This window comes from Cloeon dipterum, chromosome 4 (genome assembly GCF_949628265.1).
Source record: "Cloeon dipterum chromosome 4, ieCloDipt1.1, whole genome shotgun sequence".
Classification (NCBI taxonomy): domain Eukaryota; kingdom Metazoa; phylum Arthropoda; class Insecta; order Ephemeroptera; family Baetidae; genus Cloeon; species Cloeon dipterum.
This window is the reverse complement of record NC_088789.1, coordinates 22,261,622-22,278,029: the sequence shown is the minus strand read 5'-3', so window position 1 is coordinate 22,278,029 and position 16,408 is coordinate 22,261,622. Positions and strand designations below refer to the sequence as shown.

Sequence of the window (16,408 nt, the reverse complement as noted above, 5' to 3'; positions counted from 1 at the left end):
TGATTGTCACTAGATTTCTTATGTACAACTTGCATCAAACGGGTTTTGGTGCAAAGGAGAGGGCTCGCAAATGCGTGGATCACTTTTCAACCCTATTGTTTTAGTAAATGTGATTTTTACGAAAGTCACTTTTAGAACTTCTTATTGTATTTCAGGCGGAAATTTTAAGAAAATTAATAATTCTATCAAATAAAATGGCCATAAATGCCGCTCAGGTTGGAAAATAAATATTTACAAATAATTAAAGATTTAAAGAAATTAACAGTTTCAAGAAAAAATTATAAGAAATGAGTTACCGTTTAAAAATCAATCCCAGCTTATAAAAAATTATGTTCCCCAGCTTTGCCACTTGTTAAGGTGTTTCTGCAATTAATAATAAGTGACTACAAAAATCTAAATTTTTCCCGTTTGCGTTTATTTACATTTTTTTTAATTTAAAGGATTCCATAATAATTTTCTTCTTGCAATAATCCTCCTTAAAATTAAATTTCATTTTACAATTTAATCCTCTTTTCATTTGAACGCAATTTAATTTCAAAACAGTTAAAATTCTTACTACCAAATTGAAATAAATAAGGTGGTAAACACAATTGAACCGAGTTAGTGGCTCTCAATCAAAAGCAGGTAATGTATTCCTCCTTTTGAAGCAAGTGGGCGTGCGATCGGTATAGTTACGGCGGAGAAGAGGAGCAGTTTGGCGGATGTTTGGCTTCCTGTGCCGCGCGAACAATTCCTCAATGCAAGCTCTCATTGCTGCTTGAAGCGTAATTGCCTAATTTATTTGCAGCCGCCTCCTCTTTGTTCTCTGCTGCTCGCCAAGCATGGAAAATTAGCGACCACTCTGACAACCCAACCATCCACATTTTTTTTTAAATTTATAGGCGGAATAATTCAATTTCCTTTCTAGTATAATATATACAGACTATAGATGGTTTTCAAAACTTTTTCAGAAATAATTTTGATAGGTACATTAATTTAATCTAGGTCCATCACGTCAGGAATGGCGTAGGGCTGTGAAATTTAGACATGATCGAGGAATTTTTTCTAAATTTCAATTCAATGCGGGATCATCATGCAAAAATCAGTCAATTTTGCAGCATGGAAAAATTAAAATAATCAACTTCAATTTTATTTCTTTTTAATAAGAATTAAGAATTATTAACCAGCCCCTTGGCTCGCATTGTTAAGGCATTCTCAGGAGTGTCAAAGCAATGAGAGGTATTTGAGCAGTTCGGAGATCTAATACTGGCTACCCAATGTCAGAAATGGCAAAAAGTGGTTAGTTTAGTGACTCGAAATGCTCTCAAATTGCTCAACGGGCTGGGAGGCGCACCGGCGCCGACTCGCTACTTGCTGGTTTGCACCTTTCCAGCATGCGTGATTTGGCTTCACGGGACGAATGTCTAGCGTTTCAATGCAGTCCTCGGTGCGGAGGCAAGGGGCCCTTCAGTGGGCTGGGTCCCTGAAATGTGCGGCCTGGTGCGCCCATGTTATCCGTTCGCGGTGTTATTGGGACCCGGGTTTCAGCATTCGTGCTAGTGCAGTGCGCGCCCTTCTCGGTCCTCGGACAGGGATAAACAGAGCAAAAAAATAACCTTTTTTCGTTCATTTGGTGCAATATTCCTTAGGAGAATGAAATTCCAACAAAAACATTAGATTTATTTACTAAAAAATACTGCATTTTAATAACAATAAATGTGTAAATTTGGCGTAAGTGGTGTGTCAAAATCCGTAAGAGTTGGCTTAAAAACCATCTACTTATTGTTATAGCACCAAACAACATCCTTAAAATAGTTGTGAAAAACCGTCTAAAATTTACAGCCACATATAGGAATAGTTTTTTTCGTTTTTTTTTCTTAGAACCGCATTAAAAATTATTTTAATTTAAAGCAATAAAAAGGTGATTTATCTATGTCGCGTTTTCGTCCACGCTATATTTAAACTGGCTGCATCCCGTTGTTCATTGAAGCAAAAAGGATAAAAAACACTCCCTATTTCCACACGCTGAACTTGAAAGCGTTGCTTAAAAAGAGAGCAAGTTCAAATTGTGGCGTGGTTGATTTTTTGCTGCAAAAGCAATGTGCTAGGGGGCTATTTTTGGTGCTCATTTCGTTTGGAGACAGCAGCTGCTCTTTATTTTACAACTCATTTACGCAGAATATCAGATGGAATCTAAGAAAAGTAAATATAAATGGGCCTAAATCCGCCAGGTTTAATTAATTTTTATGAATTCGTCGGTGCAATTCAATTTTATCATTATTTATTTAATCGGACGATAATTTGTTCTTTATTATTGATAATCAATTTTGAACTGGTAGTTGCTAGACTGAGGAGGCGTTCGTTTTCGTTCAGTCATGCGTAATTTTGAAAACAGTTGCTGGATTATTTCCGAGCGAGTAGGTGACATTGTCTTCAAGTAAAGTTCGCCTTGCTTCGAGCCGCACTCATCTACCACCTGGTGCACTATCGGAAGTGAAATGCGACACTCAAATACTTTTACAAGGCCTCCTTCTATATAGCACTCTCTCGTTCTGTTTTGATCCAGCAGATTCTCACACACAACTCCCACCCCTTCTCACCGTTATTAAGAGCCCCTGCCTGGGCTAGCTGCGTCGACCCAGAACATTGTGTCGCTAAATTGAGCGCAATTAAGCAGCTTAAAACACATCTGCGCAGTTTCGTATTTCTATTTTATAAGATCAGATTTTAAAATTCAATTATTGATTTGTATTAAGTCTGAATAAAGAAAAATACCTGAACTCGGCAATTTAGTCGATGATGCCGTAGTGTCCGTCAATGCAAATTTAGGATAAATTTGTATTCTTTAAGGAAAAGATTATTTTTCAGGATTTACTCTTATTGTCAGTTTAAAATTTTATTTTTTTAATTTTTACAAAATTTTCTCTTTGACAATATAGCTGCTCTTATTACAGAATTGGTTTCTTTTGTGATCTACAGAAAAGATTACAGGAACTGAGATTCATTTTAAGGCCACACTGGCGGCCACTAAATTAAAAAACAATATAATGTTGATCTATTTGAGCTCTGAGAGCCTCTGGTGGTTATTTTTCATAATGTTACTGTCTTTTTAAGCTATAATCTTGAAATTACACAAAACATTCTGAAAAGAAAAACTTTTAAACATATCTTACAAGCACTAGAACGTATTTTTTAATTCATTTTTTCAGGCAAAAATACTGTTCTGAAAAACTTGGCACTTTGTGAATATTAAAAAAAATTATAAGCTGTTTTGGGAAGCTGTTTGATTTAGTTTCCAGTATAGCTGCAGTCGGTCCAGCCACACGTTCCAATAATGAGTGCATTCATCCAAATTCAAAACAAAAATATCTGCTGGAGTTCCATCAGTGTAAGCAACAACCACGGCGCCTTGTTTGATCTGAAATGAAAATTTAACAGTTTCAAAAAAGATAATCTTTATTGAGTTGCAACGTTTACCTTCTTGGGATATGAACTATCGAAATTCATGGCTCCGATGTAAGCAGTCATTTGCAGCGGCGCGTCGTAAGTGTACTGAATTATCGGCTTTCTTTTGTCGGATTTCTTCCATTCGATTACCATCGGTTCACCCCTAAAAAAGTCAAATAAAAATGTTGTAAAATAACTAAATATGTGTCATTTGCACAGGGAAATAAAATTTAAATTCAAAAGAGAGTTAATATGCCCAAAAAATAAATGGATTTTTTTTTATTTTAGGCCAAGCTTGTCTGACTTTTTTTTAAAAATAAACGAATGTCCCTAAAATCAATTATTGTATTTTTTGAAATCTGATAAAGAAAAAATACCTGAACTCTGCGATGCAGTCGATGATGCCGCGGTACTGCAAAGTGGGATGCAGGACCGGACTCTCCAGGTTCATCACCATCCCCAATTCTGGCATCACTTTCGAAACGCTCGACCAGCAGCCTTCAATCTCTGGAGGGAGAGTGAGTGGCTTTCCAGACAAGTGGTTTTGAATCACAGAGTGGAATTGAGATCCTCGCAAAAACAGATCTAAAAATCCAAACATTTAATTTGTGATGCCACTTGATTGACTGACAGTAAGTGTTTGCGTTACTTTTCTGATACTCTTGGAATCCCTCCAATCCAAGCTGAGCAATAAGGTTCGCCTTCCACTTCTCAAGAGCTGCTTTTGAGCTTTCCGACATGGTGGCAGACAGAATTTTGGTGACGGACGGCACTTTCCAGAGGTTCAGACTAGGAGGAATTTTAATCACTTGCTTAGCAATGTTGAGCATTGGAAATCCAGTAATTTCAGCACTGCTTGTGATAATTGGAAGGGGCGAAGTAGTGCTCTCATTTAAAATGGTTTCTTCTTTGGCTTCCTTAGGCTCGTCTTTAGCTTTCTACAATATTAACAAGTTAGTTATCCTACTCCTAAATTTGACGAACAAAAATAAACCTGCTGCTTTAAATTCTTCCCAGTCTTAGCTGTTGGTTTTACAGCTTTCCCCTTTGTCGATTTAGTAGGGGGTTCACTTTCAAAGGCACTAGCAAATTGATTGTAGTCCACAGAAGGAGCCGATGAAACGAAATCTTCTACTTTGTAGGGTTGTGTGTTGCGTGTCTTGCGTCTTTCTGCAGCAGTTTCCAGCAGGGCACCGTAGAAGATTTTATTTTCTGTGTTGAAAGCCTTGACTGCATTCGTTTTGAATGGCTTTTTGGCTGTATTTGCTGCCTTTTTGCTTAATGCCCGCACTTGACACTGCACTACGTGCGGCCACGGGCGAAAAACAAAATTTATCATTTTACAACCCTAGAAAAAGGAGGGAAAATTAAATTATAAATATTTGCAGTGTATTTCGAGTATCTTACTTTGTGACGTTCGTGTACTGACAGGTAGACAAAATAAACAGAAAAGCGTGTTCTTAGCGAGTTGCCCGGTGCTGCTTTGTTTATGTTTATCTATGTGGTTTAAAAGTCAAGTTTTCAGCTGGTGCCGGTACTGCCGGTGCAGGGTCGGGAGAACCAATGAACGACGTGCTTTTAAAATCGACCAATCACATGGCGAGGCAGAAGAACACACAAGCATAGCACCTCCAGCTCCTCTCCTCGTTTAGTGTTTTTAAAATTACCCCGAGAAATAAATAAATTTAAATCTCCCGCGTAAAGTATTAACAAATAATGGCTAAATATTGCAACCTTTTTTCTTAAAGAATTAAACAAACAATAAGGTGCAAAAATATTGTGCTTCCAGCTCCAAGGCTTAACAGCTGGTAAACAATAACAATTAATTTTTGGTGATGTCCCTGAAATTTGGGATTGACATTTAAATTGAGGAGAGTTTCAGAGCCCTTCAAAACCGAAAGGATCATCGAATCACCTTGATTTTCTCACTGCCTTACACGATCAAAGTAAAATTAAGGAGATGCAGAAGTCCAACAAGAACAAAAAAGGCGGCAAGAATAAAGAGCAACAAAGTCAACCGAACAAGGAACCTGTGCCAAAGGTAGAAACTCCGAAGAATGTCCCCTCAGAAACACAAAGCGAGAGTGTTGGCAAGAGCTACTCTAGAAGGAAAATTGTCAGCAACTGGGACAGATTTGAAGAGCCGGAAGTGTCTGTGAAATTTAACGAACCCTACGTGCCAATGGGGGATGATTTCAAAGAGCTCCTGGAGTTGCCCCAAACAGGTATAAATTTATTTTTTAACAGCACGAAGTTTAATTATCTTGGCAGATGAAAAAATGTGTTATAATTAAAATTTTATTTCCCAGCAAATTCTCATTTAATTTTGAAGTCTGAAGAACTGGAGCCGCCACCCAGCAGCGGCCTCTTTGCTCTTGATCTAAAAACTTTGGCTGCTGGCTTGACCACTATACCTTTTTACGAGCAGGTTGACATTCCCATCGACACATTCTCGGTAGGTTAACAATTTTAAATGCTGTAGTTAAGCAACAATGGCTCTGGCGTTTATTACAGGTAGCAGAGGTTGAGTCGATGAACCAAGTTGCGCTGGCCGCTAAACTTCAACACTCTTTGTAATAATATGTCTACTCGGTATACTCTAAGATTTTGTAATATAAAATTGCGTGGTGATAAAATTTGCCTCTAACCAATAATTATCTGTGAATTTTAATATATTATGTTCCTCTAGAGTAAATACTTCACTGTGCAGACAAAATTAAGAACAAATTTATTTCTTTCATTGGTATCATACAACAAAGTTGAATTAATATTAGAACTAACTGTGGTAAAATGTTTTCTTAATTGCTCAATTCATCATAAACATTTAAAGCACCTTGATTATAAAAAGGAATCAACTATATGTGGTGGATCTAATTTTGTAAAAATGATTGAGCAATGAATAGGTCGAGTGTGATATTATTTTCACTGGCAAATAATTTGTATTAAAAATGTTTAGCCTCCTTTTCCTTTTGTTCACCTACGGAAGTATACATAATTGAAAAATCAATTTTATGAAAATATATATTTAATTTCAAAAAATCTTTTAATATGATTCTATACAAGGCTATTTTGTCTCATACATTGTCATATCTAGAAAAAATAAATTCAGGTTCAACATAATTGTTAAAAAGAGGGGGTTCAATATTTCTTGAGGAAGAATTCTTTGAAAGCACTTAAGTTTTCGTTGAGACACAGAATCAGTGGGAGGTCATACCACCGGCGGTAGCTTTGAACCTTAACAGTTTAATGGGCTCTCCAACACTTACTAAGGGGCTAAAAGTTTCATTCAGTGCACTCGTGTCCTGCAAATTGGGTCAACGTCATGCTTTATGGTTACTAAATGGCTCCAATAAGGCGGACAATTTTCATACAGAATAAGTTAAATCCATTTAAGGATTTGTAACCTTCGGAGCTGCATCGGAACTGCGTCAAAAACCTTTTCGCAAGCGGGGTTATCTCTTAACTTGTTTATAATGCTACACTTTAAAAAATGACGACAAAAACTAAACGTCAAGTTCAAATCAGTTCCTTTGTCAGTCCAAATATGCAAATTTTCCAGAGTTTTTTCAATAGAGACCTCTTACAAACATTTTAAGAAATATATAACTCTCATTAACGCCCTTGCAATAAGCTGAAAAATTGGTATAATTATGCTGTCAATATAAAATGGTTCACTAATTCATCAGTCATCACATTTCTAATAGTAATAGTGAAGTTTTCTTGGCGGTGACGCCAATCAATTAAAAAGGCCCGGCTGCTATTGCCTAATATCTCGATCCCATAATAAAGAAAACATTGATATCGTAAGAGTTATTGGATAAAAAATTGTTTTTATCCCCAACATGAAGTGGTCGTGACCGAAGTGACGAGAGCGATCGTTGTGTGTCGCGGGGTCATCTCAAGATAGCACCTCTGACGCTCGAGCTGTTTTCTTTTTCCCTCAGCATGTTATCGCCAAGGGCAGCGGTGGAGAGCGGCGATTGGTCAGCCGCTGGGTGTCGTCTGGCCGGTCAGCGCGGCAGGGCGACTAGTCCAATTGACCAGCATCCTCAGGACACGATGGTCGACTCGGTCTTCAGGACCCGCTCGCTGGGAGCAGCGGCCGAGGGCGTGCGCGACCAGTACGCGGACGGAAAGGCTGCCAAGGTGTGGCAGGTGTACATCGGAGACAAAAATTCACGCACCCAGCACTACAAGGACTTCTTGGTCGGGCTGCTCAGGAAGAAGGGCTGCAAGAGGATTCTCGATGTAGCCTGCGGACAGGGGTAATTTTCGTATTTAAATTTCAACACTGAAAATTATTGTTCCAAAATTCTCTGGTTTTATTAATTTAATAATTAATCCTGATATATGTTTTGTTTGTAAATGAGAGGAAAATTTTGACTTTTCTATTTATATATAAAAATTTTGAGGCTGTAAAAAAGTCAATGAAAAATGAAAAATAATTAAAGAAAATTATAAACAGCATATTCAATTCAATTCAGTTGTGATAAATACATTTTGTTTTGTTTTGACCATGAGAGGCGTAATAATTATGATTTTCATTACTTTGAAGAAAAGTTTCCTTTGGCGCATGACAATATTTTTGCATATTATAATTAAATCGATCAAGTTGCATTTCAAAATCCGTCTAAAAAAATTTTATTTAAAAAAAATATTTTGACAGGGACTTATATAAAAAAAAACCTAAAAATACAAATATTAGCTTCATTTATAAAGAAAATTCCAAGAAAAAATGCTCTGTTCCCACCACACAGAGAGCAGTCAGAATGAATTAATGGTAATTAAGATTAACAGTTAATTACGGTTTCCGTTTCTATCTCAAGTTCATCGGATAAACGCCAAGCGAAGTCATTAAACTGAACTAAATAATTGTTCGTCTGCTGTAACCCTGGCAGAGCGAATTGTTCGTACTTGATGACCTTGCTCCAGACATCAATATCATGATGTAATTGAATCATTGACTCTTTGCACTGCGTCGAAGATCAGAGATCGCTTTAACTGCAGTTTTTGACCCTGCGAGAATTATTTCCGAATATAATAGGACCTTTGAACTTTTGCAGTGTCGATTCGATTTTGCTGTTGGAGGAAGGGTTTGAGGTTTTTTCTATCGATGCGTCGGACAAAATGCTCAAGTACGCCCTGAAAACCAGGTGGAACAGGAGGAAAGACCCGGCCTTCGACAAATGGGGTAAGAGTTAGATTTTTTTAAAAGTAAAAGCGTGGCATAGCAAAAATTTTGCAGGTATTTGCTCTATGTAAATTTTTTTTTAATTGTGATTTAATAAATTTTTGATTATTATTTATTTATTTTTTATTATTGTTATTTGTATTATTAAAAAAGTGGTTTTAATTATTTTCTGCGCACTGTATTTTTTAAAAGACTTAGATTTCTACTCACGTTTTTTTCTTAAATAGCTGCTGATGAAATTGCGGTTTGAACTCCAGCCGACAATTCCTCCTAGCTTAATTCAGGATGAATTATCGGCTGGTGCTATTAATTAAAACGAGCATGCTAATTTTTGTCTTTACAAAATTACAGTATGCAGAAAAGAATTGCAGGTATGTGTAGAAGTAAATCATAAAAAATAATTGAAGATCAACTAAATCAGGAATTTAAAAAATTGATGTTATTGCCACTATTTTGATATGACGTGTTCTTGGGCATTTTACAGTGTTTTCAATGCTCTTTTATTTGTTTGGCGCAAAATACAAGCTTTTTTAGGAGGTCAATAAATTCGGAAAATGCAAAAAAACGAAATTGGTAGGATTTTCCTGCTCGTTTTTGCTCAATTTGTGAGCTCTGGTGGTTTCAAAAATTTCTGAAATACTTCTCAACTCACCCAATTTGTGAGTTATTTTTAAAACAGTTTTTTGGTTGACAAATTATAGTGATTGAGGAAGCCAACTGGCTTTCTTTAGTGGAAGACATCAATGGCTTGCAATTTGACGCGGTCATCTGCCTTGGAAACTCTTTCGCTCATCTTACAAGCTCGGTGAATGACATAAAGTACGTCCAATAGACCCTCTTAGAACAATTATTCTCCCTACTGATTGCATAAAAATAATTAAAACTGAATATTTCTTCAGAAAAGCTTTGAAAAACTTTGAGCAATGCGTCAAGCCCGGTGGCATGCTGCTGATCGACCACCGCAACTACGATTACATCATTGACAAGGGTGCCACTCCAGCCCACAGCATCTATTACAACGTACGTTTCATATTGTAATCGAAAGAAATATTGCTTCACACACAATAGTCGCCAGAACTGCTAAATATAGGCAATGCGCTACACAGCGCAGCTGAGCAAGCGGCCTAAAACAGAATTCTGCAGGCGCTCTCGTGAAAAATATTTTTTCTTTCTTTACTTTTCATTATTAAGGCTAATTTAATTTTAAAATTGATAAAAACAATTATGTTAAGGTTTTTTTTATTAAATTTAAGTAGGTGTTAAACGACTTTCAAAACGTTCCCAACAAAAATTTAGCCAATTAAATTTATTTTACTGTGACCTTAACAGATTATGTTTGAATTAAACATATTTATCATTTTCTTAAACATACTACAGGTCACATGTCAGAAGGCCACAGCCATAAAAAAATAAAAATTTTCCAGAGCAAACACACGACCGACATCAAAACATCGGTCTTGTTTGTCAATGGAGAAGCGCAGATGGTGACCATGGACTACGTGATGGACATCTCCGACATCGCCAGTGCTGGCGAGGATCATGAAAGGTGAAAAACTGGCGTTCAAGTCTCGTGAGTCAAAATTTTTGTTTGCAGTCACTTCCGTCTCTCGTACTATCCGCACCGACTTGCCGACTTCACCAATATGCTGGCGGAAGTTTTCGATAAGAAGGCGAAAAACACCATCTACGGGGATTTCAAGCCGTTGAAACAAATCGAAGATCCTGCGTTCTTCATCCATGTTGTTGAAAAGCCTTGAAGAGTAGAGATTTATGGGCCTGACGATGAGATCTGTTGTAAATGCTACGATTTAGATTTTTGTTTTAGATAGTACAAATAAAAGTCATGTTTTTGCATAAAAATATGAAAATTTTGAATTTGATAACCACCTAATAATTTTGATTTCTTTTGATTTTCAATTTGTCGTGGATTTTACGACCAAATTTGCTACGAAAAACAATTCCCGAAGTATAGAAAATTAAAATTATTTATTTTAAGATATTGTTTTCCTAAGTAACGCGTAAGAAGTTTTAAATTTTCATATTCTGAGCAGATTTTTAAATCGTCGCTCCATCACTTGACCAGCTAGCAGTTAAGGAGTACACGCCAGGTGTCGCAGCAATGGACTCTACCTCTCAGGTTAGTGCTCAATGCTGACCTCTGCAGGTAGGAACACGATATTCTGGTTTGGTGCTCAAAGTTGCTGCCTACCTGCCAGGGGCACCCGATTCGCGATAGGTATGCAACCGGCACGACTCCTCTGTTTCACGGGTTGTCTAGCCAAACCTTCGGCCAACGCAGGGATTGAAATTTTATTCGAAATCAGTGATATTCCTTTTTGTGGCTCAAACGTTGGCTTCAAATTCTCTTTTGTTTGGTAATTTTGTTGGAAATTGATCCATTCGAGTTTTGGCTTGATTTCATCTGGATTATTTTATTCGTCATAATTGAAATTTGATTTTAAAATGGTATATGTTTAGGTGGTTTGAGGCACCGTTACGTCGGGACAAGCTGAAATCCGAGACTCGAGCGAAAATATGGGCGGAAAAAAAGATTACGCGAAATTTGCGTAATGCCAGCGAGACTGGCGCCAACGTGACATTTAGCATCGGCCGTAAACAACAAAAAAATGTTCGTCTCTTGGCGACGGAACGAATCTATTTGCATGTGACGGCGCGGCCGGCGGGGCACAAACATACAACACACGGCAACAACAATTAGAAATGACTTTATGCGCCCGTTCGAGAACATGATCTCAACGCACGGCCGAGAGAGAGAAGAGAGCGAGCGAGCGGCGGGAGATGCGGAGAGTGGAGGAGGCCGGCGCGCGGTGCTCAGGAGCAGGGCCGGCGCACGCCAAGGTAAACAAAGCGAGTGAGTCAGGTCGCTGGAGGGGCGATGGTGGGGGTCGAAGGGTCGGCAGCGCGGCGGACCGGGCGGCAGTCGCGCTCGAGCCGCCGGCCGCACAGGTCTGATGGAGCCGCGATGATGGCCAGTGGCGAGCTGCTGCTGGGCCTCCAGCCGTTGCTGCGGCTTCAGCCGCCGGACGCCAACAACAACGACAGCAGCGCCGAGCCGCAGCAGCCGCAGAAACAGCCGCACACGGAAAAGTACTCGCTGCGGCCGCGCTCGCTGCAGATCCGCCTAGAAACCGAGTTGCGGCGCCGCGGAGCACCCAACGCGCCGCCCTCGTCGCTCGCCAACGCACGCTCTGCCTCTCCGGAGGCGACGCCGCGCCGCTCCAGCGGCGCCGTCAACGCCAAGCACAAGCCGCCGCCGCTGAGCAAGTACCGCCGCAAGACGGCCAACGCGCGCGAACGCAGTCGCATGCGCGAGATAAACTGCGCTTTCGAGACGCTGCGTCGCGCCGTGCCACCCCTGCCGTGCGGTGGCGCCGCCGCCGCCGCCGTCGCGGCGCCAAGGGGCTGCGAGAAGCTGACCAAGATCACGACGCTGCGCCTCGCCATGAACTACATCGCGGCGCTGACGCAGATCCTGAGCGAGGCGCCGCCACCGCCGCCGCCCCCGCAGATCAGCCTCCTCGAGCCGTCGGTGCCGTCGACGCTCGACTTGCTCGCCGACGCCGACCCCATGTTCGACGACATCATGGTGGCCGACGCCGCCTTCGACATGCTGCTCGAGTCGGACGGCGAGTCGCTCCACTTCCACTCGGACCTCAGCGAGCAGTCCACCCCGTGACCCCCGAACGCAAAAGCCCCTGTGCAGTGCTGACCAGTGCCTCCGGACGCTTTCGCCGACACTCCGCCGGACCCGCGCTCCTGCCGGCAAATCCTATCAGTTTCACCGACTAACGAGTAAGTCTTAGGAAAATCTCAAAAAATTAAAAAAAAATCCTTAAAAAGTAGATTCTAGACGAGTAAAAAGCTAGTTTTCGAGTTTGGCGCTGACCTATCGCGCGCGAGAAAGTTTTTAATTAGTTGCAGGTCCTTGTTTTCTCGTCCTAATCTGTCCCTCCGCGTCAAAGTGACCCGTAGTTAGTTCCTGAACCTGATCAACCTTTCTTTTCCACGGAGAAATGAAACTCTGGACATTTCTTGTCGTAAAAAAAACCTCAAATTTTTTGGTCTACTTGAGTTTCTTGATCAAAAACGAAAATTTTGAAATAAAATAATTTACGCAAATGGTTGCAATCTGTGTAGATAAGAGTATTTCCCGTCAAATTTAAGTCCTGCTAAAATACAAATTTTCCCTTTCATTTCGCCACTCAGGAATGTGTAAATACAAGTTCTAATCCGACGAAACAAAGTATAGGCATATCATTTCCCGCGGGGATTTGCCGGAGAAGGAGCCGGGCCCGCGGAGTGCGGGCGCCGAGAGGCCAAGTCGCCCGCCCGCCCGGCTGGAATGGAAACCGGACCCCAGTGATGGAAAAGTAGTGAATCGGCCTCCTCTGTGTTTTAGCATTGGGGTGCGAGAGAAACAATTCGGAAAAAGTGCGTGCGACGGGCGAAGAGACATTGATTTCCCTGCTCCCGAGACAGACTCTCTACTTCTTGTACATAAATAGGTTGTTCTTTTAGTTTCACATATCACCGCTGTTGGTTGTACAGTACAGAGAAAAGTACGGACGGACGAAGGAAGAGACGCATTCATCACCTTTCAAGTATGTACGTTTCGATTTGAAAATGAAATATTTTCACTCGTGTGCAATACGTGCCATGATGTTGAAATAGCAAATAAAGACACGGCTTCATTTCAACAATTAAACGGGTTTTTCATTTCGATAATAAACGCTGCTGTGTGTGAGTGTGTGTGTGTGTGTGTGTGGATGAGAGAGTGCCCCGCTGAGGATTATTCAGTCGCGAGAGAGCCACCAACAGGTTTGAAAATGCCACCAACATTTTAATTCTGCGTCGCCGCGCGCACTGCCTCCTCTTTATTATTAATATTATTTATCTCATTAAACGGCCGTGCGCCTCTAATCGCTTTTTATGTGCCTCTGCGTGCCCGGCGTTTAATTCTCGGATTTATTCGCTGGCTGACACAATCGGTGTGTTCCGCGCGCGGCCTCCAATTAGGCTGATGTACGATTGTCGGCCGCCGCCGCTGATGCTGCTGCTGCAGAAGCCAGGATTCCACGATTGCGTGCAAATTAGCGCTAAATTAAAGGCCCAATTACACACGCAGGCGAGCGAGCCGCTTCACTTTTTGTGCTGCGCGCGCCTAATTGATTTATAAAACATCGCGCGCGCTTAACGGCTTCATTCCTCATCCCGCGCCGAGCCTGCCTGCTTTTGCGGCAAAATGTCTGCTTTTGTGTCGATAATGGCGTCGGCAATTAGAGGTAATTGCGTCCGACCAATACGTGATTGGCGGACCTACTTTTCGGGGTCCACAACACGCTCACTTTCACGCGAGCCCTTGAGCCAATGGTGCTGGAAAGAAATCTGCTGCAGTGACACAACGCTCTCTGCACTCTCCTCCGCGACGCAGTTGCATCGAATTAGAAAATTCACCTGCTGAGATTTCTACATTTTCGCCTTTTTCGGCTCTGGACCCAGAGCTTTTACAACAAAAAATAGCTTCATCCATCAATTGCTGATTTCCAATTGTGCAAGCAAGCCCGAAAGTAAAAATACGGCGGAGAAAAATTGTGATTTAATCGTGGCTCGGCGCGCATAAATATGCAAAACAGCCGTTTCACGATGAAGGACGTGCCTTGCCTGCCGCGGACAGACGAAAAAATAGATTAACGCGATGATAAATTTGTTTCCTCTCTTTGCAGCCGCGCATTTGTAATGTAATTTCTTTCCGTGAAAAGCTGCGACACGGGATTAGGATTAGCCGGCGCTGAGTTCGCCGAATCGTGAGTTTTCCTGCTTTTCTGCTGGAAAATGCTCATCTGGCCGGCGGCTTTAACACCGGGAGCCAGCCAGCAGCCGGCGCGAGTGTTTTCTGCCCACGCACCCGCCGACCCACCGACTTTGGCCAACAGCTGACGGCGCGCGAGCCTTGCCACGTCCTTGGCCATTTAAGGTAAGTCCACGTGGCCCAATTCGCAAGTGCGCCGCGCGAGGAGAGAGACGACCGACGCCAGCCGCAGCCTGCTGACCTGCAAACCAACGCTTCTGCTCGCATTACATCATCTGTCTTTTTACCCCAGACGTAAATCAATCAATTAAATAAATATATAGTAGGCTTGATTTATCAACTTAGGCATTTTATGTTCGTATTAAACTAAAGCATTTTTTATTTTTTTATATAATAAAACTATTTTGATTTAATTAAAATTTCTTTGACGAAAAATTTCTTGTGACGAAAAGAAAAGTTTTTATTTTATAGACATTTAACTCATTTAATTTATATAAAACGAAAGCTCTTTGTATCATTATAAATAATTATCTTAATTAATCCAACTTGCGGTTTGATGATTTGTACTTTTGTGCTTAGTAGGAATTAATAACTAATAAGGTAACATTTAAAATAGGTTCTCATAAAATCTGATAATTATTTTCAGAGATGAAAATTACTTAGGCTTGTCCAATTTAAAAATATTCATGACTAACCTGCTCTTTTAAGATTCTTAAATTCACCCAAAAATTTTCGACACGCTTACTTTGTTTTAAATAAATAGGAAAATAGCTCTTTTTGGCTGAAAATCACATACTTAGTAGACACGCTTGCCCAAAAATTTCGATTTTTTTTTCAAATAAAAGACTAAAAAGTGGTCTGCAATTCCAGCGCAAGAAGGAACTCCGATCGCGAATTCTAATTTGAAAAGGTGTTAAATCAACAATAATTTGCCTGAAAAATAAATGTATATGTTTTGCTAAAATAAACATAATTAAATTTACAATTAGTTTGATGTTGATGGTGTGGAAATTACACAATAAAAATTATTTTTAATTAATCTAGCTATAAGATCATTGAAAATTCCAAATCAATTAATTTTTATTTTTTGGTTGTATAAGAAACTCGCAAAGTTTAAGAGGAAAAAATCTAGATTTTTCTAGTATGAGAAATAAATCATAATATTGCGAAAGAAAAGGCCGTAGTTAAGGTATCCACAATACCTCATGCTATATTTCTTAGGACTTTTGCATTTCTGATATTAAATATCTTTCAAGAGAGTACGAAACTTTAGAAATATTTTAAATAGTGAGAGCGAGTGGCAAGTTTTCGTCAGTTCATGCTCCTATTTTTTGTATTGCTAAGCGAGTGATGTAATTTTTCTTTAAATTACCTGCATCATATTAATAAGGTCTTGAATATTTGCCGTGCAGATGATGCTGAAACAACTGATTTCCAATAATGCGAGGAACTTCCACCTCCAAATTTTCTCATTGCTGGCCATCCTCGCAGATAATATAGATTTTTTGTGTTTTCTTTTTCATTTCCTGCGTATGATTTCTCTAAATTATCACCGATTTTATAGTCAATTCCGTAAAATGGTTTAGTTTTTTCCTATAAAACACTGATTTTATTTATTTGGAAATTTGAGAGGGCTGCAATCCGTTTGCCCTGCACGTCGAGCGGGTTGCCTACGCCACCCCCTTCTTAGGGGGTCACCTTTAGTGTTTAGCCGCACCGCACAGTTTCGATTTCTTAAGACGCAGGCTTTTGATGAACACGTTGCGGCAATGGCGCAAAAGAGGGCTATCATTATAGTCCGAAATGTATAATTTGCATGGTTCGAAGGCACAAATATACAACATAATATCCGGCGCTTTCCAATAATAAGCGTAGCAGAGCATGGATATATAGACAGAGAGAAGAAAGCTGCTGAAATGGTGTGATAATGAGCGGCGTTTAATAATATAACGCGCACGGTG

General features: G+C 40.2%; 4 protein-coding genes across 5 annotated transcripts; 3 read left to right on the top strand and 1 right to left on the bottom strand.

Moving 5' to 3' along the window:
- Nucleotides 1-2,860: 2,860 nt before the first annotated feature.
- On the bottom strand, nt 2,861-4,922 carry LOC135943929 (mitochondrial genome maintenance exonuclease 1-like). The gene is made up of 6 exons (XM_065490599.1): nt 4,834-4,922; nt 4,421-4,774; nt 4,076-4,364; nt 3,804-4,011; nt 3,457-3,589; nt 2,861-3,397 (listed from the first exon to the last, which is right to left on the bottom strand). Exons 2-6 carry the CDS (start codon nt 4,763-4,765, stop codon nt 3,239-3,241), a joined length of 1,134 nt encoding a protein of 377 aa, XP_065346671.1. The 5' UTR covers nt 4,766-4,774; nt 4,834-4,922; the 3' UTR covers nt 2,861-3,238.
- Nucleotides 4,923-5,103: 181 nt separating this feature from the next.
- On the top strand, nt 5,104-6,164 carry LOC135942505 (uncharacterized). 2 transcript variants are annotated; one of them, XM_065488639.1, is made up of 4 exons: nt 5,104-5,234; nt 5,298-5,651; nt 5,736-5,885; nt 5,945-6,163. In XM_065488639.1, the coding sequence occupies exons 2-4, from the start codon at nt 5,387-5,389 to the stop codon at nt 6,001-6,003; spliced, it is 474 nt and encodes a 157-aa protein (XP_065344711.1). In that variant the 5' UTR covers nt 5,104-5,234; nt 5,298-5,386; the 3' UTR covers nt 6,004-6,163. The 2 variants fall into 2 exon arrangements, with proteins under 2 accessions (XP_065344711.1, XP_065344712.1); XM_065488640.1 differs by lacking the exon at nt 5,104-5,234 and having other exon boundaries at nt 5,316-5,651; nt 5,945-6,164.
- Nucleotides 6,165-7,356: 1,192 nt separating this feature from the next.
- On the top strand, nt 7,357-10,485 carry Gnmt (Glycine N-methyltransferase). The gene is made up of 6 exons (XM_065490227.1): nt 7,357-7,691; nt 8,490-8,617; nt 9,319-9,436; nt 9,517-9,637; nt 10,042-10,163; nt 10,212-10,485. The coding sequence occupies exons 1-6, from the start codon at nt 7,372-7,374 to the stop codon at nt 10,372-10,374; spliced, it is 972 nt and encodes a 323-aa protein (XP_065346299.1). The 5' UTR covers nt 7,357-7,371; the 3' UTR covers nt 10,375-10,485.
- A 1,013-nt stretch (nt 10,486-11,498) lies between these two features.
- On the top strand, nt 11,499-13,343 carry LOC135943200 (helix-loop-helix protein delilah-like). The gene has a single exon (XM_065489652.1). The coding sequence runs from the start codon at nt 11,514-11,516 to the stop codon at nt 12,312-12,314; it is 801 nt and encodes a 266-aa protein (XP_065345724.1). The 5' UTR covers nt 11,499-11,513; the 3' UTR covers nt 12,315-13,343.
- The last annotated feature ends 3,065 nt before the right edge of the window (nt 13,344-16,408 follow it).

Coding starts and splice junctions, on each gene's coding strand:
- Gnmt (XM_065490227.1), top strand. CDS start 7,372: ATGTTATCGCCAAGGGCAGCGGTGGAGAGCGGCGATTGGTCAGCCGCT. Junction 7,692..8,489: donor GATGTAGCCTGCGGACAGGG/GTAATTTTCGTA, acceptor GAACTTTTGCAG/TGTCGATTCGATTTTGCTGT. Junction 9,638..10,041: donor CCCACAGCATCTATTACAAC/GTACGTTTCATA, acceptor AAAATTTTCCAG/AGCAAACACACGACCGACAT.
- LOC135943200 (XM_065489652.1), top strand. CDS start 11,514: ATGGTGGGGGTCGAAGGGTCGGCAGCGCGGCGGACCGGGCGGCAGTCG.
- LOC135943929 (XM_065490599.1), bottom strand. CDS start 4,765: ATGATAAATTTTGTTTTTCGCCCGTGGCCGCACGTAGTGCAGTGTCAA. Junction 4,012..4,075: donor ATTCCAAGAGTATCAGAAAA/GTAACGCAAACA, acceptor TTGGATTTTTAG/ATCTGTTTTTGCGAGGATCT. Junction 3,590..3,803: donor GACTGCATCGCAGAGTTCAG/GTATTTTTTCTT, acceptor TGACTTTTTTAG/GGGTGAACCGATGGTAATCG.
- LOC135942505 (XM_065488640.1), top strand. CDS start 5,387: ATGCAGAAGTCCAACAAGAACAAAAAAGGCGGCAAGAATAAAGAGCAA. Junction 5,652..5,735: donor CCTGGAGTTGCCCCAAACAG/GTATAAATTTAT, acceptor TTTATTTCCCAG/CAAATTCTCATTTAATTTTG. Junction 5,886..5,944: donor CATCGACACATTCTCGGTAG/GTTAACAATTTT, acceptor TATTACAGGTAG/CAGAGGTTGAGTCGATGAAC.